This window comes from Chlorocebus sabaeus, chromosome 14 (assembly GCF_047675955.1).
Source record: "Chlorocebus sabaeus isolate Y175 chromosome 14, mChlSab1.0.hap1, whole genome shotgun sequence".
NCBI lineage: Eukaryota > Metazoa > Chordata > Mammalia > Primates > Cercopithecidae > Chlorocebus > Chlorocebus sabaeus.
This window is the reverse complement of record NC_132917.1, coordinates 79021703-79046219: the sequence shown is the minus strand read 5'-3', so window position 1 is coordinate 79046219 and position 24517 is coordinate 79021703. Positions and strand designations below refer to the sequence as shown.

The window sequence follows — 24517 nt, the reverse complement described above, 5'->3', positions numbered from 1 at the left end:
AACTTAGCACCAGTGAAAGATGTCTTTCTTGTTTCTATAAATAAGAGGCTAAGTCATGCTCTATAGAGTTACCAAAGGATAGAGTAGGGAGGAATCCAGTATATTTGGTACCATCACAGGTTGATATGATAAAAAGTAAAGACACAATTAATTAAACAAAAATTAAAACAAAACATTTTGTGGTATTTCTTAAAAATATGAGTTCATCTACATTTCAAGAACATTCCAAACAAGCAATGACTTTCCTGGTATAAAGGATCTAATACTTTATAGTGCCTACTAAAATGTATTATTGCTAGTGTGATATAAAAGAGAGATATAAAACAAATAATAATTGAGAGAGTACTCTCATAAAAACCTTTATTGCCCTAAATAGCTCTGTCCCTATTGAGATACCCTTATTGCTTGCATATATGACTGGCCAAATTCCACATGCAAGACAAAAACAAATTTAGGATATTTACGGGCAGCCACTGTGGTTCCAAAGTGATGCCCTTTTCAAGGAGGTCATAGTTCCTATTCCTTCAATGCTGATCTCGTTTTCCTCAGTAACCCCAGGTTCTTTCCTCTGACTGAGTTTTATGACATTCTCATAAGCTTGTTTAAATCTTTTTACCAAATTCACTCTGAAAGTCGTCTCATAGGTGAAAATCATTACCCTGCCCATCTAGTGTTAACGTAGCCTCCAGTGGGGCAATGTCTTGATATGCCTTAATAAGACTTAGGAAGTTTCAAGGCTCTGGCTAATTTTTGGTGCTGTTGGCCATCTCCTTGTAGATATTCCCTCCTTTCCACCCCTGTAATAAAAATTTTACACTTATGAAGGAGAGATAATTTCCCTCTTTTTTTGGTCCTTGGCAGACATGTGAATACTGCAAACATTAGACCTAAGAGGAAATTAGGTTAAGTAGTACCAGGTTCACTGAGGACCTTCCATGGCCTATTTGTGCTCTGCAGATGTAAGAAATCCTTCCTACAACTTAGCTTCCTCTCCTTACCAAGAAAGTTCCAGTTTATGTAACACAGCTTTCACTGCCATGTTCTTGATGCCAGATACTTTTCTAAATGTTTTACCAGTAAGAACCCACTTAATCCCATGACATTCTGAAAATACAGGTGGTATTTGCAGCCATATTTAAGATATGAAGAAACTGAAGATGAGAAACGGCTTAACTATTTTACTTAATATAAAAGAGCTACTATGTGGTGAAGCAAAATTCAAACATAAGTGTGAGTTTTGCTTTAAGGTCATTTAGTTATCACAAATATCCTTCTGAATTCCCTTGATTTACCTACACATTCAACCCATCCAGCTCTCCCAGAGCTCTGACTGATTTAACCAAATAACTAACTTAGAAAGAATGACTAAGGCATAGTATTTGTTAGCACAACAGGGTGACTATAGTAAAAGATAATTTAACTGAACATTTTAAAATAATGAAGACGGCATAGTGCAATGTGTTTATTAGGCATTGCATGCTTACAATAAAATATCTCATGTAACCCATAAATATATATACCTACTATGTACCCAGAAAATGAAAAATAAATAAGCAAATAAACAACCACTCAGCAATCACAGCCATACCACAAGCCCCAAAGGATGAACTTAAAAGGTTTATAAATATAAGATACCAAGCCCCCAATCCTTCACCCACAATTTAATTGGACTTTTACATACACTAGCATGACAATCATGTCTGTGTCTGTGTTTGGCACAGAAGGAGCTGTTCTTTACCACCTTCGCACAGATAGGAGCCAGACTCACCAAAAGTCACACAACAAAGGGGTCAGAAAATTTGAAGTTTTGATGGAATCTTGGAAGGTTAGGAAGCAAGCCAGGACCTCTTTTCTCCCTTCCTCATGTCTCAGCACTTGTCTATGGAAATAAAAGCCACGAAAACACTAAGAAAAAACTAAACTCTTAGAGAAAACCATCCATGATCTCTTAAAATCTTGCATCCCTGAAGAGTTAGAAACCCACATACTAACAAGCTTCCACTTATTTACATTATTTAATATGAATAAGGAATCTCAGAAAAGTTGTAAATTCCTCAAATCAAAAAAGGGAAGCTCTTTTTCTTTAGATCTCTCCTCTATAAAATAAGCATTTAATTTAAATTCCAAGCAGAGGGCAAGGAGAGAATTCACAGGCCTTGAAAAGGGCACTGACACAAGTTCAGCATCAGGGGGCCTCTTCCTGGCAAACCCAGGAGTGGTCATGCATGAGGTTCTTTCTCATAAACAGCTTGGTAAACTCTGCAAGTCAAAGGCAGGCTTTGCCCTTCCCCAGCAGCAACCAGATGCCCAGTTCCCATGGCCCTGAGCAGCCCAGGAAGAAGCAGAGACCTTCCAGGAATAGTGATGATGGGTGTGAAGGGAGGACTCTGGGAGGAGGGCCAGTGAGTGGTGTGAGCCTGGAGCAGAACCATCTGTGGGACAAGGGACAAGGGAGGCAGCAGGACAAGATGTGGAGCATCCTGCTTGGGGCAGTGGGGAAAGGGAGGGCCACACATTCATGGCATGCTAGCGTCATTTACCATGGAGGCCTCCTCTTCTGACAAGGCAAGCCCCAAAATGAGCCTGTGGAAAGAGAAACTCCCATGGAAGAAGCTGAAGGTTTCTGGGGACTGCACCTTACACCACACTTCCCCAAATTAATAAATCAGCTCTAATGCCTCTTCAGAACTGTTGCCAGATACAATGAGGAGAAAGGAGAGGGGAGTGAAGATGGGATGATGCATTCAGCAAAGACGCTGCTGACTGTCTGCTAAGCACATAACAGCAATGATTAAAGCTTAAACTATAATTCCTCTCTGTACTTGCACAATACCTTCAAATGCACTTTCCTAGTCTAGAGTATTTCTATTATATTATCCCATTAAAGCAAACATGTATATTTTAATTTTTATGTTCTTAGAAATATTTTTACAAGTATTAAACATGTTAACTTAAAAAAAAATCTCTACATTGAACATAAATACCATAAGCACCAAAAGATGAAGTGACTTGCCCAAGGTCACACAGGATTCACAGAAAGTAACACAGCCAGAATTTGGGTCCAATAAACAGACACATCAGTGTCTATGTTCTCTATCTGTCTCTTCTATTGCCCACCCTGCAAAAGCTGTAAAATTCTAAAATAACTGGAAATAATGGAGTGTTATAATTAGATGGGATCACACATAATTAAACTGTCCCTCTCATAAGAGGGCAGGTGTTCAGAGAATTTAAGTATCTGAACCTCTATCCAGTGGTGGTGAGAAAAAGCATTAACTCCAACCTACTTCTCAGCCCTCTGTTTCTTCTACCACTTTGCTCTGTCCTTTTTCTGCAGACTCCAGCAGCTATTTTACTCATGGTTATTTTGTAAAAACTTTCCATCCACAACCTCATCTCCATAGGAAAGCTAGAGTGATTGCCATATCCTGCTCTGGGTGTCTACAGTCTCTCGAGTTTCCTGACCGCTATCCCACTCCCTCCATTTACATACATCACAGACAGATAAAGTCAAACTCAGTTTTGTGAAAACATTGTCTCTAGTTTCTAGTCTCTGGGTCAGTTAAATAACCAACTGAGGTTGCTGACAAGGTTTCTTTTTTCTTTTCTTTTTTGTTTGTTTGTTTTCTTTTGAGATTTCCAAAGAGGAATCATTCTGGCAATGAATATTGTCAACTGTCTACTGTAAACCTATGGGCTGGAGGGCCAACATTTGTTTGGGAAAAAATACAACAGTTTTGAACTTCAGGATATAAGTGAATTACCCTTTGTAGTGAGAAGAGAAAAAAAAAAAAAAAAAAACAAACTCAGAGCTCTGACCTATGTGAGGTATGCAAAATTTATCAGGCCCAGAGAGGCATGAGTGTGGAAGTTTGGTCATACCCCTTCACACCCATGCCTGGGGGCAACTGCTTAAGGGCATTTAGTTTCTGACTAGCTGCCTCACTTACTATCCTGATATTTTTTATACAAACTACGATTTATAACCTGTAAATAGTCTTTGTTATTAATGTAAATTATTAGTAAAGAACTTAGGAACTGCCTCTTTTTTTTTTTTTTTTTTTTTTTCCTTTAAAAACCTGATGATAACTGCTGCTAATTGGAGCATATATTCAGGAAAACTTGAATTTATGCTCCCAGGTTGTAGTCCTCAAACTTGGCCCAAATAAACTCTCTACTTATATTACTTTTGCCTCATTTTTCCTCTTTAGTTTGACAGTAGGACTAAAGAATCCCTGAACCATAAAACATGAAAAGCGAAACTAATATCTATGTTAAGAGAACACACTTGTTGAACGTCATTGTCCTTTTCAAATACAGAAGGCACAGAACTAGCAGAAATATAAACTGTTATAACATATGAGGCTGAGGAATAGAAGTGGAGTTTCAGAACCCAAACTGGATTTTCTCTCAAGTGAAAAGATCCTTTCCTCAGAGGATCAATGATATACCTCCAAGGCAAGGTAAATCCACGAATCTAAATTAAACCCATAATGTATTTCTGGCTATGAACTGATGAAAAGTGTAAGACAGATAACCAACCACATAACCTTTAAACAAATGTCATTATGTCAGTTGAGAAGATGAATATTAACCAGGTTTCAGAAGAATGAAGACAGTAAGAGAATCAGGGAAAATTATCAAGTTTATCCTCTCTAAATTCAGGTCGATATTTAATTGAACATTGTAATCATATTTACATAGACCTTTAAGAAGTGATTGAACCATGAAGCCTCTGTTCTCATAGTTGAGATTAACACCATTATAAAATGGCCAGTTTCATTCCCTTTTGCTTCTTTGCCCTTCAGCCTTTTGCCATATCATGAAACAGCAGGAAGGCCCTTGAAAGATTCCAGCATCTTAATAATGAACTTCTAAGTCTCTGGAACTGTTAGAAAATAAATTTCTGTTTATTACAAATTATCCAGTCTCAAGTGTTTTGTTCTAGCTGTAGAAAATGCACTAAGGTAGAAATTTGTACCAGAAGTGGGGTTGTTACTATTAGAAACACCTAAAAATGTGTGTCAGATTTGGAACTGAGTAATGGGCAGAGGGCAAAACAGTTTAGAAGATCAGTCTAGAAAAAAGCCTAGATTGCTATTAACAGAGTGTTAAGGGCTACGCTGGTGAGGGCTCAAGAAGAGGAGAGCTATAGGCTAAACCTAAATCATCAGTGAGATTACTTGAGTGGTTTTGAAGAGAATAATAGCAATATGAATGGTAGAGGTAATTCTGATGAGATCCCAGATGGAAATGCAGAACATGTTATTGCACAATGACGTGAGGGTTATCCTTTTTACTAAGTGGCAACGAACGTGGCTAAATGGTCTTTGTGTCCCAACATTTTATGAAAGGCAGAATTTAAGAACCACAAGTTAGGATATTTGGTGGAAGAAATGTCTAAGTAGCAAATTGTTGAGGATGCTGCATGACTTTTTTAAACTGTCAATAGTAAAACTTGAGAAAAGGGAAAAAATTAAATATGAAATGTATGTTGAAAAGGAAGCAGAAAGTAAAGATTAGGAAAATTCTTAGTCTGGTTGTGTTTTAAATAAAGAAAAGGCATATTCAGAAAAGAAAAACCTAGGGTGTGACCAAATTTTGATAAGGAGATGAGTTCCCATCACAAGCCCAAAATGCCAATGTCTGGAGAACAGAATTAGGTCAAAAGAGCAGTCTTGGGAGCCCTTGGGACCTTGTTGCTCATCACTCAGGGCTTCCTCAAGTCTCTGATTCCTGCATTCCTGAGCAGCTCTTTTAAGCCATCTCAGAAAAGGCTTACAGAAGCCCAGATGTGGTGCTGGCCATCACTCCAGAAGGTACAGGGTATTAGTTTTGATAGTGTCCATAGAGTGTTAATTCTCCAGGATTGCTGATGGTAACAGCTAGATTTCAAAAAATGTATCAGGGAGCCTCAGAGCCCAAAGAGAGAACTGACACAGGTGCAAGGCCACCACAGAGATTACCCACTAGGACAATTCCTAATGGAACATCAGTGGGTGGGTTACTAGGCAAATAGTTGTTAAACATAAGCAGGAGGGAATAACTCCTGACAAAAGGGAGGTTTGAAAAATTTTACACCCCAGAGATTACCTAAAACAGGCATGCTAAATGTAAGCAGAAAAGAGGAAATAAACTCTCTGTTCTCTATTTTCCTTCAATACATTCTCTTTTTTGGTTAAATCAATCACTTGGCAGAACTCTTCCTCCAATTAAAACTAAAAATAAAAAATTCCTGCACTTCCCAATAACAGTTTGAAACCCCAGCTGCAGAGAGCTTTGGGGATAATATTCCAGCCTGCGAGAGCTGCTGCATTCGTTGCTCCCAGAAAAGCCATGGAGGCCCAACCCTTGTCCCAGGCTGTACTGATGGTGGCACTTGGAGTCAAAACAGAAAATTCTCATACCTCATGATTTAATTGGTGGGGGTTGGGATTTAGTTGGAGTTTGCTAATTCTTTTTATTTTCTGTTGCTCTTTTGTTATGAAATTGTCTATCCTATGCCTGTCCCACCATATATTTTAGAAACATATAATTTTTTGATTTCACAGCTGGAGGGGAATTTTCCTTAGAATGAATCATAACCTGAGTCTTACATATATCCAATTTTGATGATATTTAGATGAGAATCTAGACCATAGTCTTTTAAGATTATGTTAGAATGAGTTAAGACCAGGAGCTACTGGGTTAAAATGAAAGTACTTTATATGTGAGAAGTACACAAGTTTTGGGGGTGACAGGGGCAGAATGCTATAATTTGAATGTTTGTCCCTTCAAAAATTCATGTTGAAATTTAATTCCCACTGTAACAGCGTTAAGAGATGTCACCTTTAAGTGATAATTAGGCTATGAGTGTAAGATTCTCCCTGGGGCCTGAAACCTTAAGGAGATGAATAACTCCTCCCTTCGCAGGCCCAGTCCCAAGGCGCAAGGCTACTTGCACCAGCAGCGTGTGCCAGCAAGATAGCAGAAGCAGGAAGACAGTCAGCTGGAAGACACGTACCCCTTAAGATGGAGAAAGAGGCCATCTGGGTCCAACGTAGCAGTTATGTCAGACTAGGGCACTTCCTATTTACAGGAGACTATAAAACCTTTGACCTGTCCTCACTTGGGGCTGACGCCATTCTAGGCCTCAGCCATCCTGCACCCAGGTGCTCATTAAAACAGCATGTTGCTCCACACCACCTCATGTTGTCTGTTGGCAGGCTGTCAGGGTTTCAAGTGATACAAAAACTTTACATCTGGTGCCGAAACCCAGGAGGGGCTCAGGTCTGCATCCTCCACGGACCTACCCCTCCACCCCAGAGAGCAGGCCACAGCAGCTGGACAAAGGAAGCTCCTCGGTCTCCAGTTGCTTCTCCATGCATGCATATCGGTCACTGATCTCACTTACTGGTAAATTTCCTTGGGAGCCCCATTAACAGGGAAAAATCTGCACGGCCTCTCTTGGTTTCTTTGGTCCAAAAATCCAGCATTGGTCCAAGAAGGCTCCGGCATGTGCCAGGCAGTCGCTGATCATCTGGTGTTAAGGGGTCGCCTCTTAGCCATTTGATCCTGTTCCGAGAACGAAAAAGGCAGCAGTGACGATTGCTCCTTTTATCATCTCCCTCCGGCTGTACAGGACGGTCTCCTTTTTCCCTGTTCTCCCCAGCCTACCCTCTGTTATGGAAAACTCCTCATCCTCCATTCCAAAAAACAGCCCTCTAGGCTGCCTCATAAAAAACCTGCAAGCCTTAGGCCTCAGGCAAGATATCCACCCTATGCGCCTTGTCTTTTTTTTTTTTTTTGCAATACAGCCTGGTTGTAGTACAAATTAAATAACGGGTCCAAATGGCCCACAAATACAACATTTAACTTTACAATTTTTAATTGACTTAAGCAATTATTGCCAACGACTGGAAAAATGGGGAAAAAATTCCTTTGTCCAGGCCTTTGTGCACTCAAATTACTACCCGACCTCTGCAATCCTTACCTACCTGTTCAAATCCTTCCCCTCCATTCTCACCGCCCTGATCACCTTTCTCCTCCTGACCCTCTCTTTTTCCTCATTCGATCCAACAGACTGCTGTCCACCCCTTCCAGCCCGTACCTCCTCCTCTCAACTGTCTTCTCTAACCCTCCAAACCTCCTTGTTCTCTCCTCAGCCGCCACCTTCCCAGCCACCATCTTCTCGGCCACCATCTTCCCAGCTGGCATCACCTCCAAAAGTAACCACTTCTTTTCCTACACCATCCTCTCCTCAGGACAACTCTAGCATTGTCTGTACTAATTCTCCTTCTTCACCCCCCTTCTCCTGAAGCCTGTAAAACCATTCCACCACCTTATGCCCCTATCTATCCTCCACTGCCTGTCAACTCAACCTCCTTTCCTCCTTCAAACCCTGAGCAGGAACCACTTCCGGCTTCTTTCTTCTTTCCTACCTATACTCGCTCAGGCACCATCTTTGGCCCATGCCCTACCCTTACTTCAGTGCCAGTGCTAGAATGCCCCCTTTGGGAAGTGGCAGGAACTGAAGGTGTTGTTAGTACATGTTCCCTTCTCCCTCACTAACGTCTCTCAAATTAACAAAAGACTCAGTTCATTTTCAGAAGACTCTCATATTAGAGAGCTTCAGTACCTTACCCAGTCTTATAAACTAACCTGCCATGACCTCTACGTTATCCTCTCTTCCACCCTCACCCCAGAAGACCAGGACCGGACCATATCTGGACCTTAGCTCGGGCACATGCTGACACAATTCATCACCAAGCTCCTGTCCTGCCTACTGGCACGGAGGCAGTCCCCAGCCAGGACCCCCACTGGGATTATTAAGATGGGGCCTCTGGATAGCGCCATCAAGACCACATAATTATGTGCCTCCTTGCAGAACTAAAAATGGGTGCCCATAAAGTGGTAAACTATGAAAAACTTTCAGAAATCACCCAAGGTCCTGACAAAAATCCAGCCCTTTTTCTCTCTCGTTTAACTGAAGCCATGAGAAAGTATACCAACCTAGACACAACCAGCCCAGAAGAAACCACTATTTTAAACCTTCAGTTCATTTCCCAATCCACCTGTGATATTAGGCGCAAGCTTCAGAAGCTTGACGACGGCCCTCAAACCCCTCAACAAGACTTTTAAAATTAAGCCTTCAAAGTCTTTAACAGCTGTGATGAGAAAACTGAAAGGCAAAAACAGGCAGAGTTTCAAATGCTTACCTCCGCCATCAGGGGCCCTGCAGGCCCCCAGGGTCGCAGCTCCAGACGGAAGCCTCCAAGCAATCCACCTCCACCTGGCAACTGTTTCAAGTGCAGCGATAAAGGCCACTGGTCCAGACAATGCCCAAATCCAAGTAAGCCCACCAGCCCATGCGCCCTCTGCCGAGGACCTCACTGAAAGTCGGACTGTGAGTGGCCCCTGGAAGGACTGCCCCCATCCCTTCCGGAGCCGGCCAAAACCTCCTACTCAGATCTCATCAGCCTTGCCGCTGAAGACTGACAGTGCCCTGAAATGGGTGCCCCAGCAACTACCACTGCTTCATCCGAGCCAAGGGTAACCCTGATGGTGGCACGGAGGCCAGTATGGTTTTTTTAAAATTAATATCGGGGCAACCTACTCTGCTTTACCTAATTTTTCAGGACCCACCCAGTCCTCCTAAGTCTCTGTTGTGGGAATTGATGGACAAGTCTCCAAACCCTGAGCCACCCGTCCACTTTTCTGCTCCCTGCACACTTTTTCCTTCACTCATTCTTTCTTAGTCCCGCTCTCATGCCCAACTCCGCTCCTAGGCAGAGACATCCTTTCAAAACTCCACGCTATTCACTTCCACGTTCTCCATGGTACCCAACACATCCCCCCAGACTCCTCCAGTACTTCTAGCTTTCTTCTACTCCTTCAACCTCCCACCCTAAAACATGCAACCTTTCCTTATCCCCCATCCGTAGTTAATCCTGCTGTTTAAGATACTTCCACACCCTCAGTCGCAGAACGCCACACCCCTGTCCGCATTACCCTTAAAAAGGCCACCCAGTTTCTATCACAGAAGCAGTATCCCATCCTCCAAGCAGCTCTCATAAGCCTAAAGCCTATCATTTCTCACCTCACCAGTCACCTACTCTGCCCAACAGACTCCCCTTTTAACGCAATTCTACCTGTCAAAAAACCAGATGGAATTTATCACTTAGTCCAGGACCTCAGGCTCTTTAACCAAGCTGTACTTCCAGTAGTTCCTAAGTCATACACTCTACTTTCTGCAATTCCCTCCAATACCACTCATTTTCTATCCTAGGCTTAAAGGATGCTTTTTTCCACAAATTCTTTACACCTTAATTCCCAATACCTCTTTGCCTTTATGTGGGAAACCCTGACACCCACATTTCACATCAGCTCACCTGGTGTGAACTATTTAGAGGCTTCAGAGACAGCCCCCGACCTTTTTAGACAGGCCCTTGCTTGCGGCCTCTGTACCTTATCCCTAAAACCATCTACTCTCCTCCAGTGTGTTAATGATCTGCTCCTGTGTAGCGCCTCTCAAAGAGACTGCAATGCCCATACTATCTCTCTCTTTTAAACTTCTTGGCAGAACGGAGGCATTACCTCTCCCCTAAAAAGGCACCAATATATACTCCCTCTTACCCTGTGTACCCAAGGGCTCACAACCGACCTCATATCCCTCCTCCAGTGCCTCCCACCTCCACAAACTAAGCAAGAAATTCTCTTTTCTGGGACTAGCGGGATATTTTAGGCTCTGGGTTCCCTCCTTCGCTCTACTTGCCAAACCGTTATACCAAGCTGCTAAAGGCCCTCTCCATGAGCCTTTAAAACCTGCATAGCTTACTCAACCCTTCCATCTACTCCAGAAGGCTCTCATCTCAGCCCCCGTCCTCACTCTCCCAGACCTCACCAAACCTTTCTCCCTGTATACCGACAAATGGTGTGAAGTTACACTGAGTATTCTAACCCAGTCTAAGGGACCTAGCCTCCAGGTTGTTGCCTACCTCTCTAAACAGCTTGAAGCCACAGTTCTCAGATGGCCTGACTGCCTCCGAGCATTGATGGCAGCTGAGCTGCTGCCCTCACCCTTAAAAGCCTAAAACTATCTCTCCATGCCAATCTAACCGTTTATTCACCCATAACGTCAAAGACATGTTAGCTCACTGCAGTGTACTCTCATCTATGCCCCACGGCTCCTTCAGCTGTATGCTCCATTCATAGAAACCCCCAAAATCACCACACTAACCAGCTGCCGTTTAAACCTGGCCATGCTCTTACCTGAAGCTACAACCAACCAAGACCCTACACACTTCTGTGTGAACACTGTTCAAACCTTTCTTACACATTTGCCAAACCTAACAGAACAACCCCTCCCAGATGCCTCCTTTACTTGGTTTGTAGATGGTAGCACCTTCCTACATTAAGGATGCTGGAATGCTGGCTATGCTATAGTGTCACTCCCCCCACCCCAACACACACACACTATTGAAGCCAATCTGATCCTCCTAGGCACCACCTCCCAAAAAGCTGAACTCAACGCCCTCACTCGAGCTCTCACTCTAGCATCCAGACACAGATCAACATATATTCAAATTATCATTATGTACCACATAGTCCACCCACACTTGTCCATTTGGAAAGAATGGGGTTTCCTAACTGCAAAAAACATCCCTGTCATCAATGACTCTCCCATCAGCAAGCGCCTTCAAGCTGCCAGGCTCCCACAGAAAGTTGCCATCATTCATTGCAGGGGCCACCAAACCCCAGACAATCCTATATCGGCCAGAAATGCTTTAGCAGATCAGGTAGCCAAACAGGTAGCCCTACAAACCTGTGCAAGGCCCGTTTCTGTCCCTGTCCTTGTTCTCTCCTCTTTACTCCTGAGAAGAAAAAGAGAACTTCTGAGCCCAAAACCTTCAAAAGCAAAGACCATGGTATGTCAAGGAAGGGCACTTTGTTCTTCCTCACTCTCAAAGTCTTCATCACCTCCAAAGCCTCCGCAACTCTTTCCATGTTGGTTACAAACCTCTCTTGCAACTTCTCTGCCCTATTCTCACTTGTCCGCACATTTCCAGCCGTGTTCAAAAAATTACCCAGTCCTGCTCTATCTACCACTCAGTGTCACCCCGGGGTCCCTCCAGCCACCGCCTTTTCCTACCCACCAAGTCCGGGGCCAGATACCCAGGCAAGATTGGCAAGTAGGCTTCACTCGATAAATGCCGCCCGATAAATGGCTCCTCTGTCTTCTAGTCTTTGTCCGTACTTTCCCTGGGTAGGTAGAAGTGTTCCCAACAACTTCAGAAGGTGCAAATTCAGAAGGTGCAAATATCCTCACACTAACTCTCATCATGCATATAATTTCCCTTTTTGGACTCCCAACATCCATCCAGTCTGATAACAGGCACCTCTTCATCAGCCAAATTACCCAAGGCATCTCTACATCCTTAGAAATAAAGTGGGTTCTCCACACACCCTACAGGCCTCAATCTTCAGGCAAAGTTGAAAAAATTAACTGTGTCCTTAAAGCCCAACTCACCAAGCTGGCTCTAGAAACCCACCAGTTATGGACAAAAAAAATCTCCCTTTTACCCTCCTGAGACTCCACGCAACACCAAAAGCGCCCTCATTTTATAGTCCCTTTGAAATCACGTGTGGCTGAACTTTTGTCTTAGGGCCTCCACCCTTACCAGACTTTGAGCCACTCAGGAATTACCTCCCCTCCTTAATCCAGACACGGTTTTTCATTCATGAAAGCAGCAAACGTGGACCCTGCCTCTCCTGTCGACACCTCCTTGTCCTCTCAACATAATTGTCTTGCAAGCACAGACGTGTTTATCTATCAACCTGACCCCCACCCAAAAGCTACAACCAAAGTGGACAGGCCTCTACACTGTGATACTCAGCATGCCAACTGCAGTGAGAGTCCAAAGACTCCCCCACTGGGTCCATCGTACCAGGGCCACGCACCCCCAAGGCTACACCTTCCTCCAAAACATTAACAGCGGGCAACATCCTCGGAGTCCCTGTATACAATAACCTAAACAAAGAAAAATGATCCTTAAAGGTAGGAGGAAGCCAAAGATGGCAATGGGATGAGTAGCCTCTGCAACGGATCATGGAGTATAATGGTCCTGCCACTTAGGCTGAGGTTGGTTCCTGAGGTTATCGCACTCCTATATATATGCTAAATAGAATAATTAGACTACAGGCTATTGTAGAGATAATCACTAACCAAACCCACTTCAGCCCTGGAAATGCTCGTGCAACAACAAAACCAAATGCACGCGGCAATTTATCAAAACAGGCTAGCTAGCACTAGACTACTTAATAGCAGAAGAGGGTGGAATCTGTGATAAGTTTAATATCTTTAACTGCTGTCTTAACATAGACAATAATGGAAAAGTAGTCTACAAATTGCTTCAAACATCAGAAAAGTAGCCCATGTACCAGCCCAGAGCTGGAAGAGATGGGACCCAACAAACCTTCTAGAAGGGTGGTTCTCTAATTTAGGAGGATTTAAAACGCTGGTAAGGACAGTAATCTTCATCATTGGGTTCCTCTTGTTTCTCCCCTGTGTTACCCCACTGATAACAAAAGCCATTAAAACTCCTGTTGAAACTACAGTTAACTACCAGACAATCCAGATGAAGCTCTTGCTACACCACCACTATGGATACTAACCCATCTCTCAAGAATATACAAAAATTAAATTTTTCTTTTTCCAAGGTACCACACCACCCCTATGTCATGGCTGAAGTAGTTATTGAGAAAGTCTCCCTTTTCCCTTTCCTATAACCAAACAGACAGGAATGTAAGATTCTCCCCAAGGTCTAAAAGTTTAAGGAGATGAATAACTCCTCCCTTCTCAGGCCCAGTCCCAAGGCACAAGGCTACTTGCATCAGCAGTGTGCGCCAGCAAGATAGCAGAAGCAGGAAGAGAGCCAGCTGGAAGACACATACCCCTGAAGATCACTGAGGATCGAGAAAGAGGCCATCTGGGTAAACGTACCCATTATATCAGACTTCCTGTTTACAGGAGACTATAAAACCTTTGACCCGTCCTCACTTGGGGCTGAAGCCATTTTAGGCCTCTGCCATCCTGCACCCAAGCGCTCATTAAAATAGCATGTTGCTCCACACCGTCTCCTGTTGTCTGTTGGAGTGCTCTCGGGGTTCGAACCAATACAAAAACCTTACAATGAGGACTCTAAAGAACAATTCCCATTTCCTAAAAAACACGTACACACACACACACACACACACACACACACACACAGGATTGTGATGATAGTGTGTGTAAAGGACAGATTAACTTGTAGGGTAAGGACTGGGTGCTTAATATCTTAAATGAATTTTTTTTTTTTGAGCTTTTCTCATGTGGCCTCTGGCCATGGCCATGATCAATGGGCCTAATTGAAATTAGGCCTCAGAGAGCTAAACTGGTTGAATGTGGAAATAAATAGAAGGACACTAACAGGTTTCATTGAGCTAAGAAAATGACCCCGAAGCAAAACTTCTTGCCTTTGAATCTAGCTTCAGTATGGACAAACTGTTTGATCTTGGGGAAGTAACTCAGCTCTGCTCTTACCTTCAGTTTCTTCATATGTGATATACGTTTCCTAGTGGTACCCATATTACAAAGTTGTCATGTGGATTAAGTGGGTGCCTATTTGTCAAGCATTTAGAATAGTGCCTGGCATAGACAGCACGTGATGAAAGTTTGTGTTACATAAACTGAAGCTTTCCCGTGAAGCAGAAGAGGCTAATTTATAAGGAAGTTTCTTTACATCTGCACAATACAACAGACCATGGAAAATCCTTGGTGCATTTGGTACTCCTTCAACTCCTTTCCTTTCCAGTCTAAAGTTTGCAGACAGGCTGTTATTCACATGCCTGCCAAGAGATTTAAACAAAAGAGAGATTCTCTCTCTATAATAAGTCTCAAATCTGTTAAAAGGTGGAAAACAGGGAACAGCAGATAGAAGATGGCCAATAGCACTAAAAATAAGCCATAGCCTCGAAACTCTCTAAGCTTTATTGAGGTTTATCAAGACATTGCCCCCATTTGGGGATATACAAACACTAGATGTCCAGTTTACCCCTTTCCACCTATGTGAAGACTAACAGAGGAAATAGTTAGGAAAGGCATAAAATCAGCTTCTTAGAACTTTGTAAAACTAGTTCAGAGGATAGGACCTTCAGAATCCTGAGGACAAGGAGATAAATCTTAAAGGTCTAGGAAATATGGCTTCCTTGATAAAGGCATCACTTTGGAACCAAAGTGGCTGCCGGTAAATGTCCTCAATTTTACTACCTGGCATGTGGGATTTGGTCAGTCACATATGTGAGCAATAACGGTTAGTTATCTAAATGGGCATACAGCTATTGGGGCAATAAATATTTTATGAGGGTTGTGTCAATTGTTACTTGTTTTAAAATGCTTTCATATCAGGCTAGCTACAATGTGTTTTATTATGTATTTGAAAGCATCGGATCTTTTGTACCTTAAAAGTCATGGTCTATTTGAAGTCTTCTTGATGTAAAGAAAAACTCTCATTTAAAAAATTACCACAAAAATATTTTTTGTGTTAATTTAAAAAAATTGGCCCAACACAGTGGCTCCTGCCTATAATCCCAGCACTTTTGGAGGCTGAGGCAGGCAGATTGCTTGAGCCCAGGAGTTTGAGACCAGCCTGGGCAACATAGTAAAACCCTGTCTCCTCTGAAAATACAAAAATTAGCCTGGCATGGAGGTGTGCGCCTGTACTCCCAGCTACTCAGGAGGCTGAGGCGGGAGAACAGTTGAGTTCAGAGGCTCAAGACTGATGTGAGCCATGACTGAGCCACCGCACTCTAGCCTGGGTGACAAAGAGATACCCTGTCTCAAAAATAATGATAATAATAATCATAACAATCATAATAATTGCTTGTTTGATTTTGGCAAGATAAACTCATGGTAACAAGCACACTATACTTCTCTCTTCTTCATCCCTTTCTAACTCTGAATAATATGATTGAAATTCTTACTTATAGAAAAAAAAACCTCACATCTTTGTCTGGTTATAAGCTTTTAAGAAAACATAATTATTTTTAGAAAATGCTGAAATAAATTGGAATAGTTTGACAAACACTTTTGAACCTGTTAGACTAAACAATATTAACCTCTGCCATCTGTGTTTAAAATGATTATTTTAAAGAAATTAAGTTATATATTCACCAGGAAAACAGTAATGTGGACAGTAAAATGTTTCCTCTTCAAAGTTTTTGTTCTTGTTAAAGAATAAATCATAAGTGTTAGAAATAATAGTTTATTTTAAAGATGAACTTCCCTCAAGCCCCCTTGCTTTATGCTAGTAACTTTGTTAAGCCCTATCTATCTTATATAGCTATTAAACATGCTCATCAGGCACGTAGTACATTCCATGTCCTTGTACCTTCACCAAGATATTTGTGTTGGATGTGCTCATAGGTATGTCCCAGTTCACAGCCTATGCCCCTTCCTTATTTGGAAAAATTATTATTTTTGTACCTATTTTTAAAAGTTTTAAATTATTAGCCAATCAGATTGTAATTTAGATTGTGAGGTCTGACTCTAGCCAATGGAGACAGGACACAGCAATAGGGACCTCATGCGTAAGGAATAAATATTCTGGTGTCTCTTTATTCTGTGTATGCCTTTGCCATTGTTCCATCCGTGAGGGGCATCCTTTCTGCAGAAAGTAAAAGTTGCCTCACTGAGAGAACTTTTTGTTTGAATGCTGATTTTTTCTTGCAGAACTGAGGAACAAACATTTTGCATTTCTAACAAGTATGAAAATGTTTTGTATAGTGTTTTATTATGGATTTATTTTACTTTAAACTACATGTGAATAGATAAAGAAACAATACAAAGAATTAGCCCTTTAAAGCATGCATAAATATTATTAGTTTGTAAATTTTTGCAACTGACTTTTAAAATCCTTTTTAAGTTGATATATGCTTTTGAAATGAGCTCATGTTTATACGAAGATTTTAACTTATTTAATTTAACTCCTGTTAGTATTTCAAAATATATTATTTAGTCATTTATCTTGATTGATATAGCCATCTCTATTTCTGTGAACATTTTGGTTAGTTTTTCAACTGAATTTTAAATTCCAGATTTGCTGTTGCTCCCTGAATCTGAATGGATATTTAATGGGAATTTCAGTAAGTGTTTAATTTCCATCACTATCTGTAACTTCACAACAACAGATGATTGACTTCAAACCAACAACTTCATATTCCACTACTTTGAGCTTACTTAGGCATCACCTCCCTGTAGTTCCCACCTGCTTGGACTTTGAGAACATCTGTATCCTGCTAACTACTTATACTCAAACCTTGCTGGAAATGCTGGTTTAAATTTACATAACTACTAAACCCTGTGATATGGTGTGGCTCTGTGTCCCCACCCAAATCTCATCTCAAATTGTAATGCTCATAATCCCCATGCGCGGATGGAGGAATCTAGTGGGAGGCAATTGGATCACAGGAGTAGTTTCCCCCATGCTGTTCTCACAATAGTGAGTCCATTCTCACAACACCTGATGGTTTTATAAAGGGCTCTTCCCTCTTCACTCCTCTTGCTCACCTGCCACCATGTAAGACATGCTTTACTTCCCCTTCGTCTCCATGACTGTAAGTTTCCTGAGGCCTCCTCAGCCTCCGGAAAGTCTGTGAGTCAATTAAACAGTGAGTCAATTAAACCTCTTTCCTTTTTAAGTTACCCAGTCTCTGGCAGTATAGCAGTGTGAAAATGGACTAATACACCTTGCCTTCTGAAGTAGGTTTGAGAGCTTCCTGAGCCTGAAAGGGAATGGAGAAATGACTTAAAGCCACCAGCTAATTGGGCTTAATCATTTGCACTCAATTGACTCTTCCCCTACCCCTACCCACGTCTAAACCAAAGAAAGGATCATCCCATATTTACATAGCACAAAGAAATCTACTCTTCTGCTCTTTCTAGGATGGCTAAAGGCTATGGGAACTGGACACGTGGATGCTGTGGGGGAAGGACAAAGCCCAACATCAACTTGGACAGTTTGCTAACCTATTTATGGTAAGTTGATATCATTTGTGACCACTCCTAATATGTGCCAGTAATAAGCTATTCCTGATGCCAGAATCTCTTCCTGTTAGTGCCCTTTGTAGGCCTTCTGGCCCTTACTCCTTGCTCCACCCACTATTTATATCATGTGGTTTTCTCTCAGACCCTGATATAAAGCTCCTGCTCTGTCTGACCTGACAAGCCACCTCAAGTGGACAAGGCACTTACCAACAGGTAAGGGGGCATTACAGGAGAAGAGCATGTCTAACATGCGATTTTCTCTTCATTTTGAGGTAGATACAGGGTGATTTTCTGAATAAAAGATCCCGGTAGTAATGAAGCTTAAGCAAAACCAAAGCTGATTTTGGGTAATTTGGCCTCTGTTATCCCCAAACCAAAAGAGAAATATCTGGGAGTGTAGCTATCTCAGTGGACCTTCCTGGTCACAGGAATTCCAAGAGGAGAGGATGTTAGAAAGATAATAGGGGATCTGCTCTCTTCTTCAAACCCTCTTCCCTGTGTTCTCCTACAGAGATTGCTGATTTGCTCCTTAAGCAAGAGATTCACTGCTGCTCAGCATGGCTCAGACCAACTCATGCTTCATGCTGATCTCCTGCCTGATGTTCCTGTCTCTGAGCCAAGGTGAGATTTTTTCCCCCAGACCTCCCACAACCCCAGCTCTGAAGTCTTCCCTCCATCCTCATGCATAGGGTTCACTTGAAATAAAGCAGAGTCAACATCAGAGTTTGTTTTACGTTGTTCAGTGATCATTATGGCTGATCTCATCCCATTCAAAAACACCCTCATTTCATTCATGAGTTTGAGACAGAATTTAATAAGACCACTTATAGGTGACCATTGTGGTTGAGTTTATCTAATTGAATCTATATGTGATGGTAGTTGGATGCTTTTATGTAGTCATTGATAGGATGGAGAGCTAAGGCAATCATGTGCAGGGAAATCAAGAGAAACTTGAGAAAGGTGGAAGACTGGGTCTTTAAAGGCAGAAGCCTGAGCCTTAGAAATAAAAGGGAAGACGAGGACACGTTTCTTTAGCCTATTCATTGCAAGCTCTTGTCTTGAGCAGAGGAAACTAGAAAAAAAAATAGATAGGATGCAGGGGGCAGAAGTAAGGAGTCACTCCAGTACACACTGTATCAGTACATTCTTATAAAGGAAACTGAAAAGCCCCTAATTCACCTTCCAGCCTTTTCCTTGCCCTGAGAGTCTTTCTTAATTACCTCTTTTTTTCCCTCAGGCCAGGAGACCCAGACAGAGCTGCCTAATGCCCGAATCAGCTGCCCAGAAGGCACCAATGCCTATCGCTCCTACTGCTACTACTTTAATGAAGACCCTGAGACCTGGGTTGATGCAGATGTGAGTGAGGACAGCAGCAGGGGAAGGGAGGCCCATGAAGGTAGTGGCAGCTGCTAATTTGCAGTGTGTCCTGTGGCTGCAATGAGATAAGATTGATCCCTTCCCTATTCCACCACTAGTCCAAAACTTCTCAATCTACTTTATCCCATTATTTAACACATTCCCAGCACAGAGATACTGGTGGTCAGTGACAGCATCATCAGGGACATTTTTGTGCTGTCCTTTTTCTGTTACATCCTCTGGAAGGTCTCAGTAGATCCTTCACACCTTCCTCCTCCACTGAGTGCTCCATTTTCTTCACCTACAGCTCTACTGCCAGAACATGAATTCAGGCAACCTGGTATCTGTGCTCACCGAGGCGGAGGGTGCCTTCGTGGCCTCACTGATTAAGGAGAGTAGCACTGCTGACAGCAATGTCTGGATTGGCCTCCATGACCCCAAAAAGGTCAGTCTGCAGCCTCCTCTATCTCCTTATAAACATTTTTGAGAGGTAAGAGGGATGTTTAAGGTCTGGCACCTCGAGCGCCAACTTTTATCTTTTTGTTTTTTTAAATAAAAGAAACCTCTTTATAGATCCTATAATGTATGCGTTGTGAAGTTCAGTGTAGGTAGTTAGAGACATGAGCTGAAGGCTGAATTTTCTGGGCTCCTGGGAATTCATGCGCACACTCATTGTGTCAACTTTTAGGAATGCATCTTTATGTACAACTTCTTCCCTATTTTGCTATTGTCTGTCTTGGAAGAGGTCCCTCTGTAGACTGTATAGGAAAAGAGTAGTGGAGGAGAATCTACTGCTGGCATTTGTTATACATTTTATACAAATATATAAAACTGTACAGTAGTTGTTGATAACACTTACAGTGTTAAACTAAATAATATATCAACAACTACTCTACAGCCAATGTTATGTTGGATATGAGAGTTCTGAGCTTCAGGAAAAAAGATCAGGAAGCACTCTCTGTAATGGGCTTTTATGGGTCTCTGTATCAAACTCTGACCACTTATTATTTGCTGGAAGAGGAGGAGGAATTTGGACATTCCAGAGAAGGAGCAAAAGCAGAGGAAATAATACGATATTCATGGTGACAACAATGATTATTCTTTCTGCTATATCTTGGCCTGTTTCTGAGTGTGCACACAGGCCTAGTTATTCTGTTGATTTTTGAGTGACCATGGCCCCTGTTCTGGCCCTTCTCCACCTAGAACCGCCGCTGGCACTGGAGCAGTGGGTCCCTGGTCTCCTACAAATCCTGGGACATTGGAGCCCCAAGCAGTGCTAATGCTGGCTACTGTGCAAGCCTGACTTCATGCTCAGGTGAGAGGCAGACAATCTATCCACCTGTTGTCATTTCCCTCCCGCTTTTCTCTGGGGATGAACATGGGAACTGGGATAGAGGAAAGGTGAGCTCTTTATCTGGAAAATAAAGGAATATTTCCTCTTGTTTTTTGTTCTGAGTCCTAGGTCGAGGAGGGGCTACCCTCCTTCTGATATTCTCTGTCTGACTCTTCTCATTGTACTATAGGATTCAAGAAATGGAAGGATGAATCTTGTGAGAAGAAGTTCTCCTTTGTTTGCAAGTTCAAAAACTAGAGGCAGCTGAAAAATGGATATCTAGAACCACTCCTGCAATTACTACAAAGTCAAAAATTAAACTAGACTATTTCTCCAACTCAGTTCAGACCATCTCCTTCCTAATGAGTTTGCATTGCTGATCTTCAGTACCTTTACTTGTCCCAGTCTCTAGAGCCCTGAAAAATAAAAACAAACATATTTTTCTCCATTGTTCTGTCTTCTGCATTTGCTCTTTCTACAGCCCATGCTTGGGTGGTTGGAGTGGGAATGATTGTCACACTCCAGAGCTTGCCCTGGGCCATCCGCTTGTTAAAACCCCACTCACATTTTATGTATGTCGGGCTTATGAACATGTGGTGGCCTTGTTTATGGCAAGATAAAAAGATGAAGATTTCATCCACAACACATGTTAGCATGAACCTAGTGTGAGTTACACAACTAATTTAAATTGTTGATCCAGTCTGACTGGAGTATTTGATATTCCAGAAGAATTCGCATGGTTGGGGTCTGAGGAGAACACATCTGTTCTCGGTTATGCAATTTGAAGTCAGGACTGAAGTGATAAATTAAGGAGAATTGTCAGGTCTACAGTCCTGAGTGCATTAGTGGTACATTTTTGGAGGCCAGCCTGCAAAGTTTGTTAAATGCTACTCCTTGGATGCATGAATAAGTGAATGATCAATTATGTAAATTAAATATACAGGCATACTTAATTGTCTCTTTAAATATCCTAACTCTCAATAAAGTCAAATTCTGAAATATTACTCTTAGGACTTTCACAAATTAATTGTGCAGGGACACAATTCAGCCCATAACATCAACCATATCAATAATAGAGTTAAATGTGATTTGATAACAAAGGAAACAAATTGTCAGCCTGGATTAAAGTAACAACAATGAAAACACGATTCAACTGTGTGCTATGTATGAGAGACATGAGTTAGATTAAGACACAAATAATTTGAAAATAAAACGAAGGAAATAGACATATTTTGCAAACAGAAACTGTAAGAACACTGGTTTCTGTACTGTTCCTCAGTGTAATGCCTATATGAGATTGCTGAATTTCTACCCTGTCCTAACTCTGCTTATCTTTAAGAAACAGAATGCCTGTGGTAAAAAGTTCCCTTTATAACCAGTCCAGCTGAGACTGGTTAGAATCAAAATCACCATCAAAGGACCTCAGAAAAACATCGGGTTCATTATGATCTCATTTCCATGCTAAATGACACTCATGCCAGCACAATGACAGTCGACAATCACCATGACAATGGCCAGAAGAAGCAATAAAGGTACAAAAAGGAAGGCACACTCTGATTCCAGGAAGTTCACAATCTATTTCCAGAAAAGACATGAATATTCCTCCCTTTGTTTTTAATGTCCAGTCCTTTCATTAGAGAAACCCTGTATTTTAACCCCTTTACCCCTAACTAGCAGAGAAGCCAATTTGTGAGTCATGTTCCTGCTTCTCAATTCCATGGCCATCAAATAAATCCTGCAGTGCTTGACACTCACTTTCTGTTTCATGTATTGGCTTTGTGACACCAAATAGGGAAAGACTCCATCTTTGGGGGGACTTGTTTTGCCTTCATCGATACTAATATCAGACATATTTGACTTTAAAGCAAACAATGTTACTTGAGAATAAAAGGAGTATTTTATAATAATAAAGTAGTTAATCCTTCAGGAAGATGTCTCAAAATACCTGAAACAGGTGGAACCCACTGCAGTGTGACAAAGCCGCTATAACCAGACTGTCCCTTTGGATTCCTCCTCTCTGGGGAGGACATCTCTGAAAGAAAGGCAGCAGCCGCAGTCAGGGGCTTATAGAAAACTCCCATCTACCTGGGACAGAGCACGTGGGGGAAGGAGTGGTTGTGGGCCAAACTTCAGCAGACTTAACTGTTCTTACCTGCTGACTCTGAAGAGAGCAGCAGGTCTCCCAGCACAGCATTCAAGCTCTGCTAAGGGACAGATTGCCTCCTCAAGTGGGTCTCTTACTCCAGTGCCTACTGACTGGGAGATACCTCCGAGCAGGAGTCAACAGACACCTCATACAGGAGAGCTCCAGCTGACATCTGGCAGGTGCCCCTCTGGGACAAAGCTTCCAGAGGAAAGAACAGACAGCAATATTTGCTGTTCTGCAGCCTCTGCTGGTGAGATACAGGCAAACAGGGTCTGGAGTGGACCTCCAATAAACTCAAGCAGATCTGCAGAAGAGGGGCCTGACTCTTACAAGGAAAACTAGCAAACAGAAAGCAATAGCATCAATATCAACTAAAAGGACACCCAGGAAAATCACCATCCAAAGGTCACCAATATTAAAGACCAAAGATAGATAAATCCATGAAGACGAGAAAAAAGCAGTGTGAAATGGATGAAAATTCCAAAAACCAGAAAGCCTCTTCTCCTCCAAAGGACCACAACTCCACACCAGCAAGGAAACAAAACTGGATAGACAATGAGTCTAATGAATTGACAGAAGTAGGTTTCAGAAGGTGGGTAATAACAAACTCCTCTGAGCTAAAGGAGCATGTTCTAACCCAATGCAAGGAAGCTAAGAACCTTAATAAAAGGTTACAGGAACTGGTAACTAGAATAACTAGTTTAGAGAAGAACATAAATGACCTGATGGAGCTGAAAAATACAGGACGAGAACTTCATGAAGTATATGCAAGTATCCATAAGTGAATCAATCAAGCAGAAGAAAGGATAACAGAGATTGAAGATCAACTTAATGAAGTAAAGCTTGAAGACAAGATTAGAGAACAAAGAATGAAAATGAATGAACAAAGCCTCCAAGAAATATGGGACTATGTGAAAAGATCAAATCTACGTTTGATCGGTGTACTTGAAAGTGACAGAGAGAATGGAGCCAAATTGGAAAACATACTTCAGGATATTATCCAGGAAAAATTTCCCAACCTATTCAGAGAGGTCAGCATTCAAATTCAGAAAATAGAAGATGGCAAAGATATTCCTCAAGAAGAGCAACCCCAAGACACATAATTGTTGGATTAACCAAGGTTGAAATGAAGGAAAAAATATTAAGGGCAGCCAGAGAGAAAGGCCAGGTTACCCACAAAGGGAAGCCCATCAGACGAACAGAGGATCTTCCTGCAGAAACCCTATGAGCCAGAAGAGAGTGGGGGCCAGTATGCAACATTCTTGAAGAAAAGAATTTTCAACCCATAATTTCATATCCAGTCAAACTAAGCTTCATAAGCAAAAGAGAAATAAAGTCCTTTACAGACAAGCAAATGCTGAGGGATTTTGTCACCACCAGGCCTGCCTTACAAGAGCTCCTGAAGGAAGCACTAAATATGGAAAGGAGAACCAGTACTAGCCACTGCAAAAACATACCAAAATGCGAAGATCATTGACACTATGAAGAAACCGCATCGACTAATGAGCAAAATAACCAGCTAGCATAATAATGACAGGATCAAATTCACACATAACAATGTTAGCCTTAAATGTAAATCAGCTAAATGTCACAATTAAAAGACACAGACTGGTAAATTGGA

At 41.9% G+C, this 24517-nt stretch overlaps 1 protein-coding gene and 1 pseudogene across 1 annotated transcript; both read left to right on the top strand.

Annotated features, from left to right (window-relative positions):
- The first annotated feature begins 5275 nt into the window (after positions 1 to 5275).
- On the top strand, positions 5276 to 10269 carry LOC140713275 (transcription factor NF-E4-like; annotated as a pseudogene).
- A 7970-nt stretch (positions 10270 to 18239) lies between these two features.
- Positions 18240 to 21201, top strand: LOC103219989 (lithostathine-1-beta). Its single transcript, XM_007970069.3, has 6 exons — positions 18240 to 18274; positions 18573 to 18682; positions 19299 to 19417; positions 19725 to 19862; positions 20621 to 20732; positions 20941 to 21201. Exons 2-6 carry the CDS (start codon positions 18619 to 18621, stop codon positions 21006 to 21008), a joined length of 501 nt encoding a protein of 166 aa, XP_007968260.1. The 5' UTR covers positions 18240 to 18274; positions 18573 to 18618; the 3' UTR covers positions 21009 to 21201.
- Positions 21202 to 24517: the final 3316 nt, after the last annotated feature.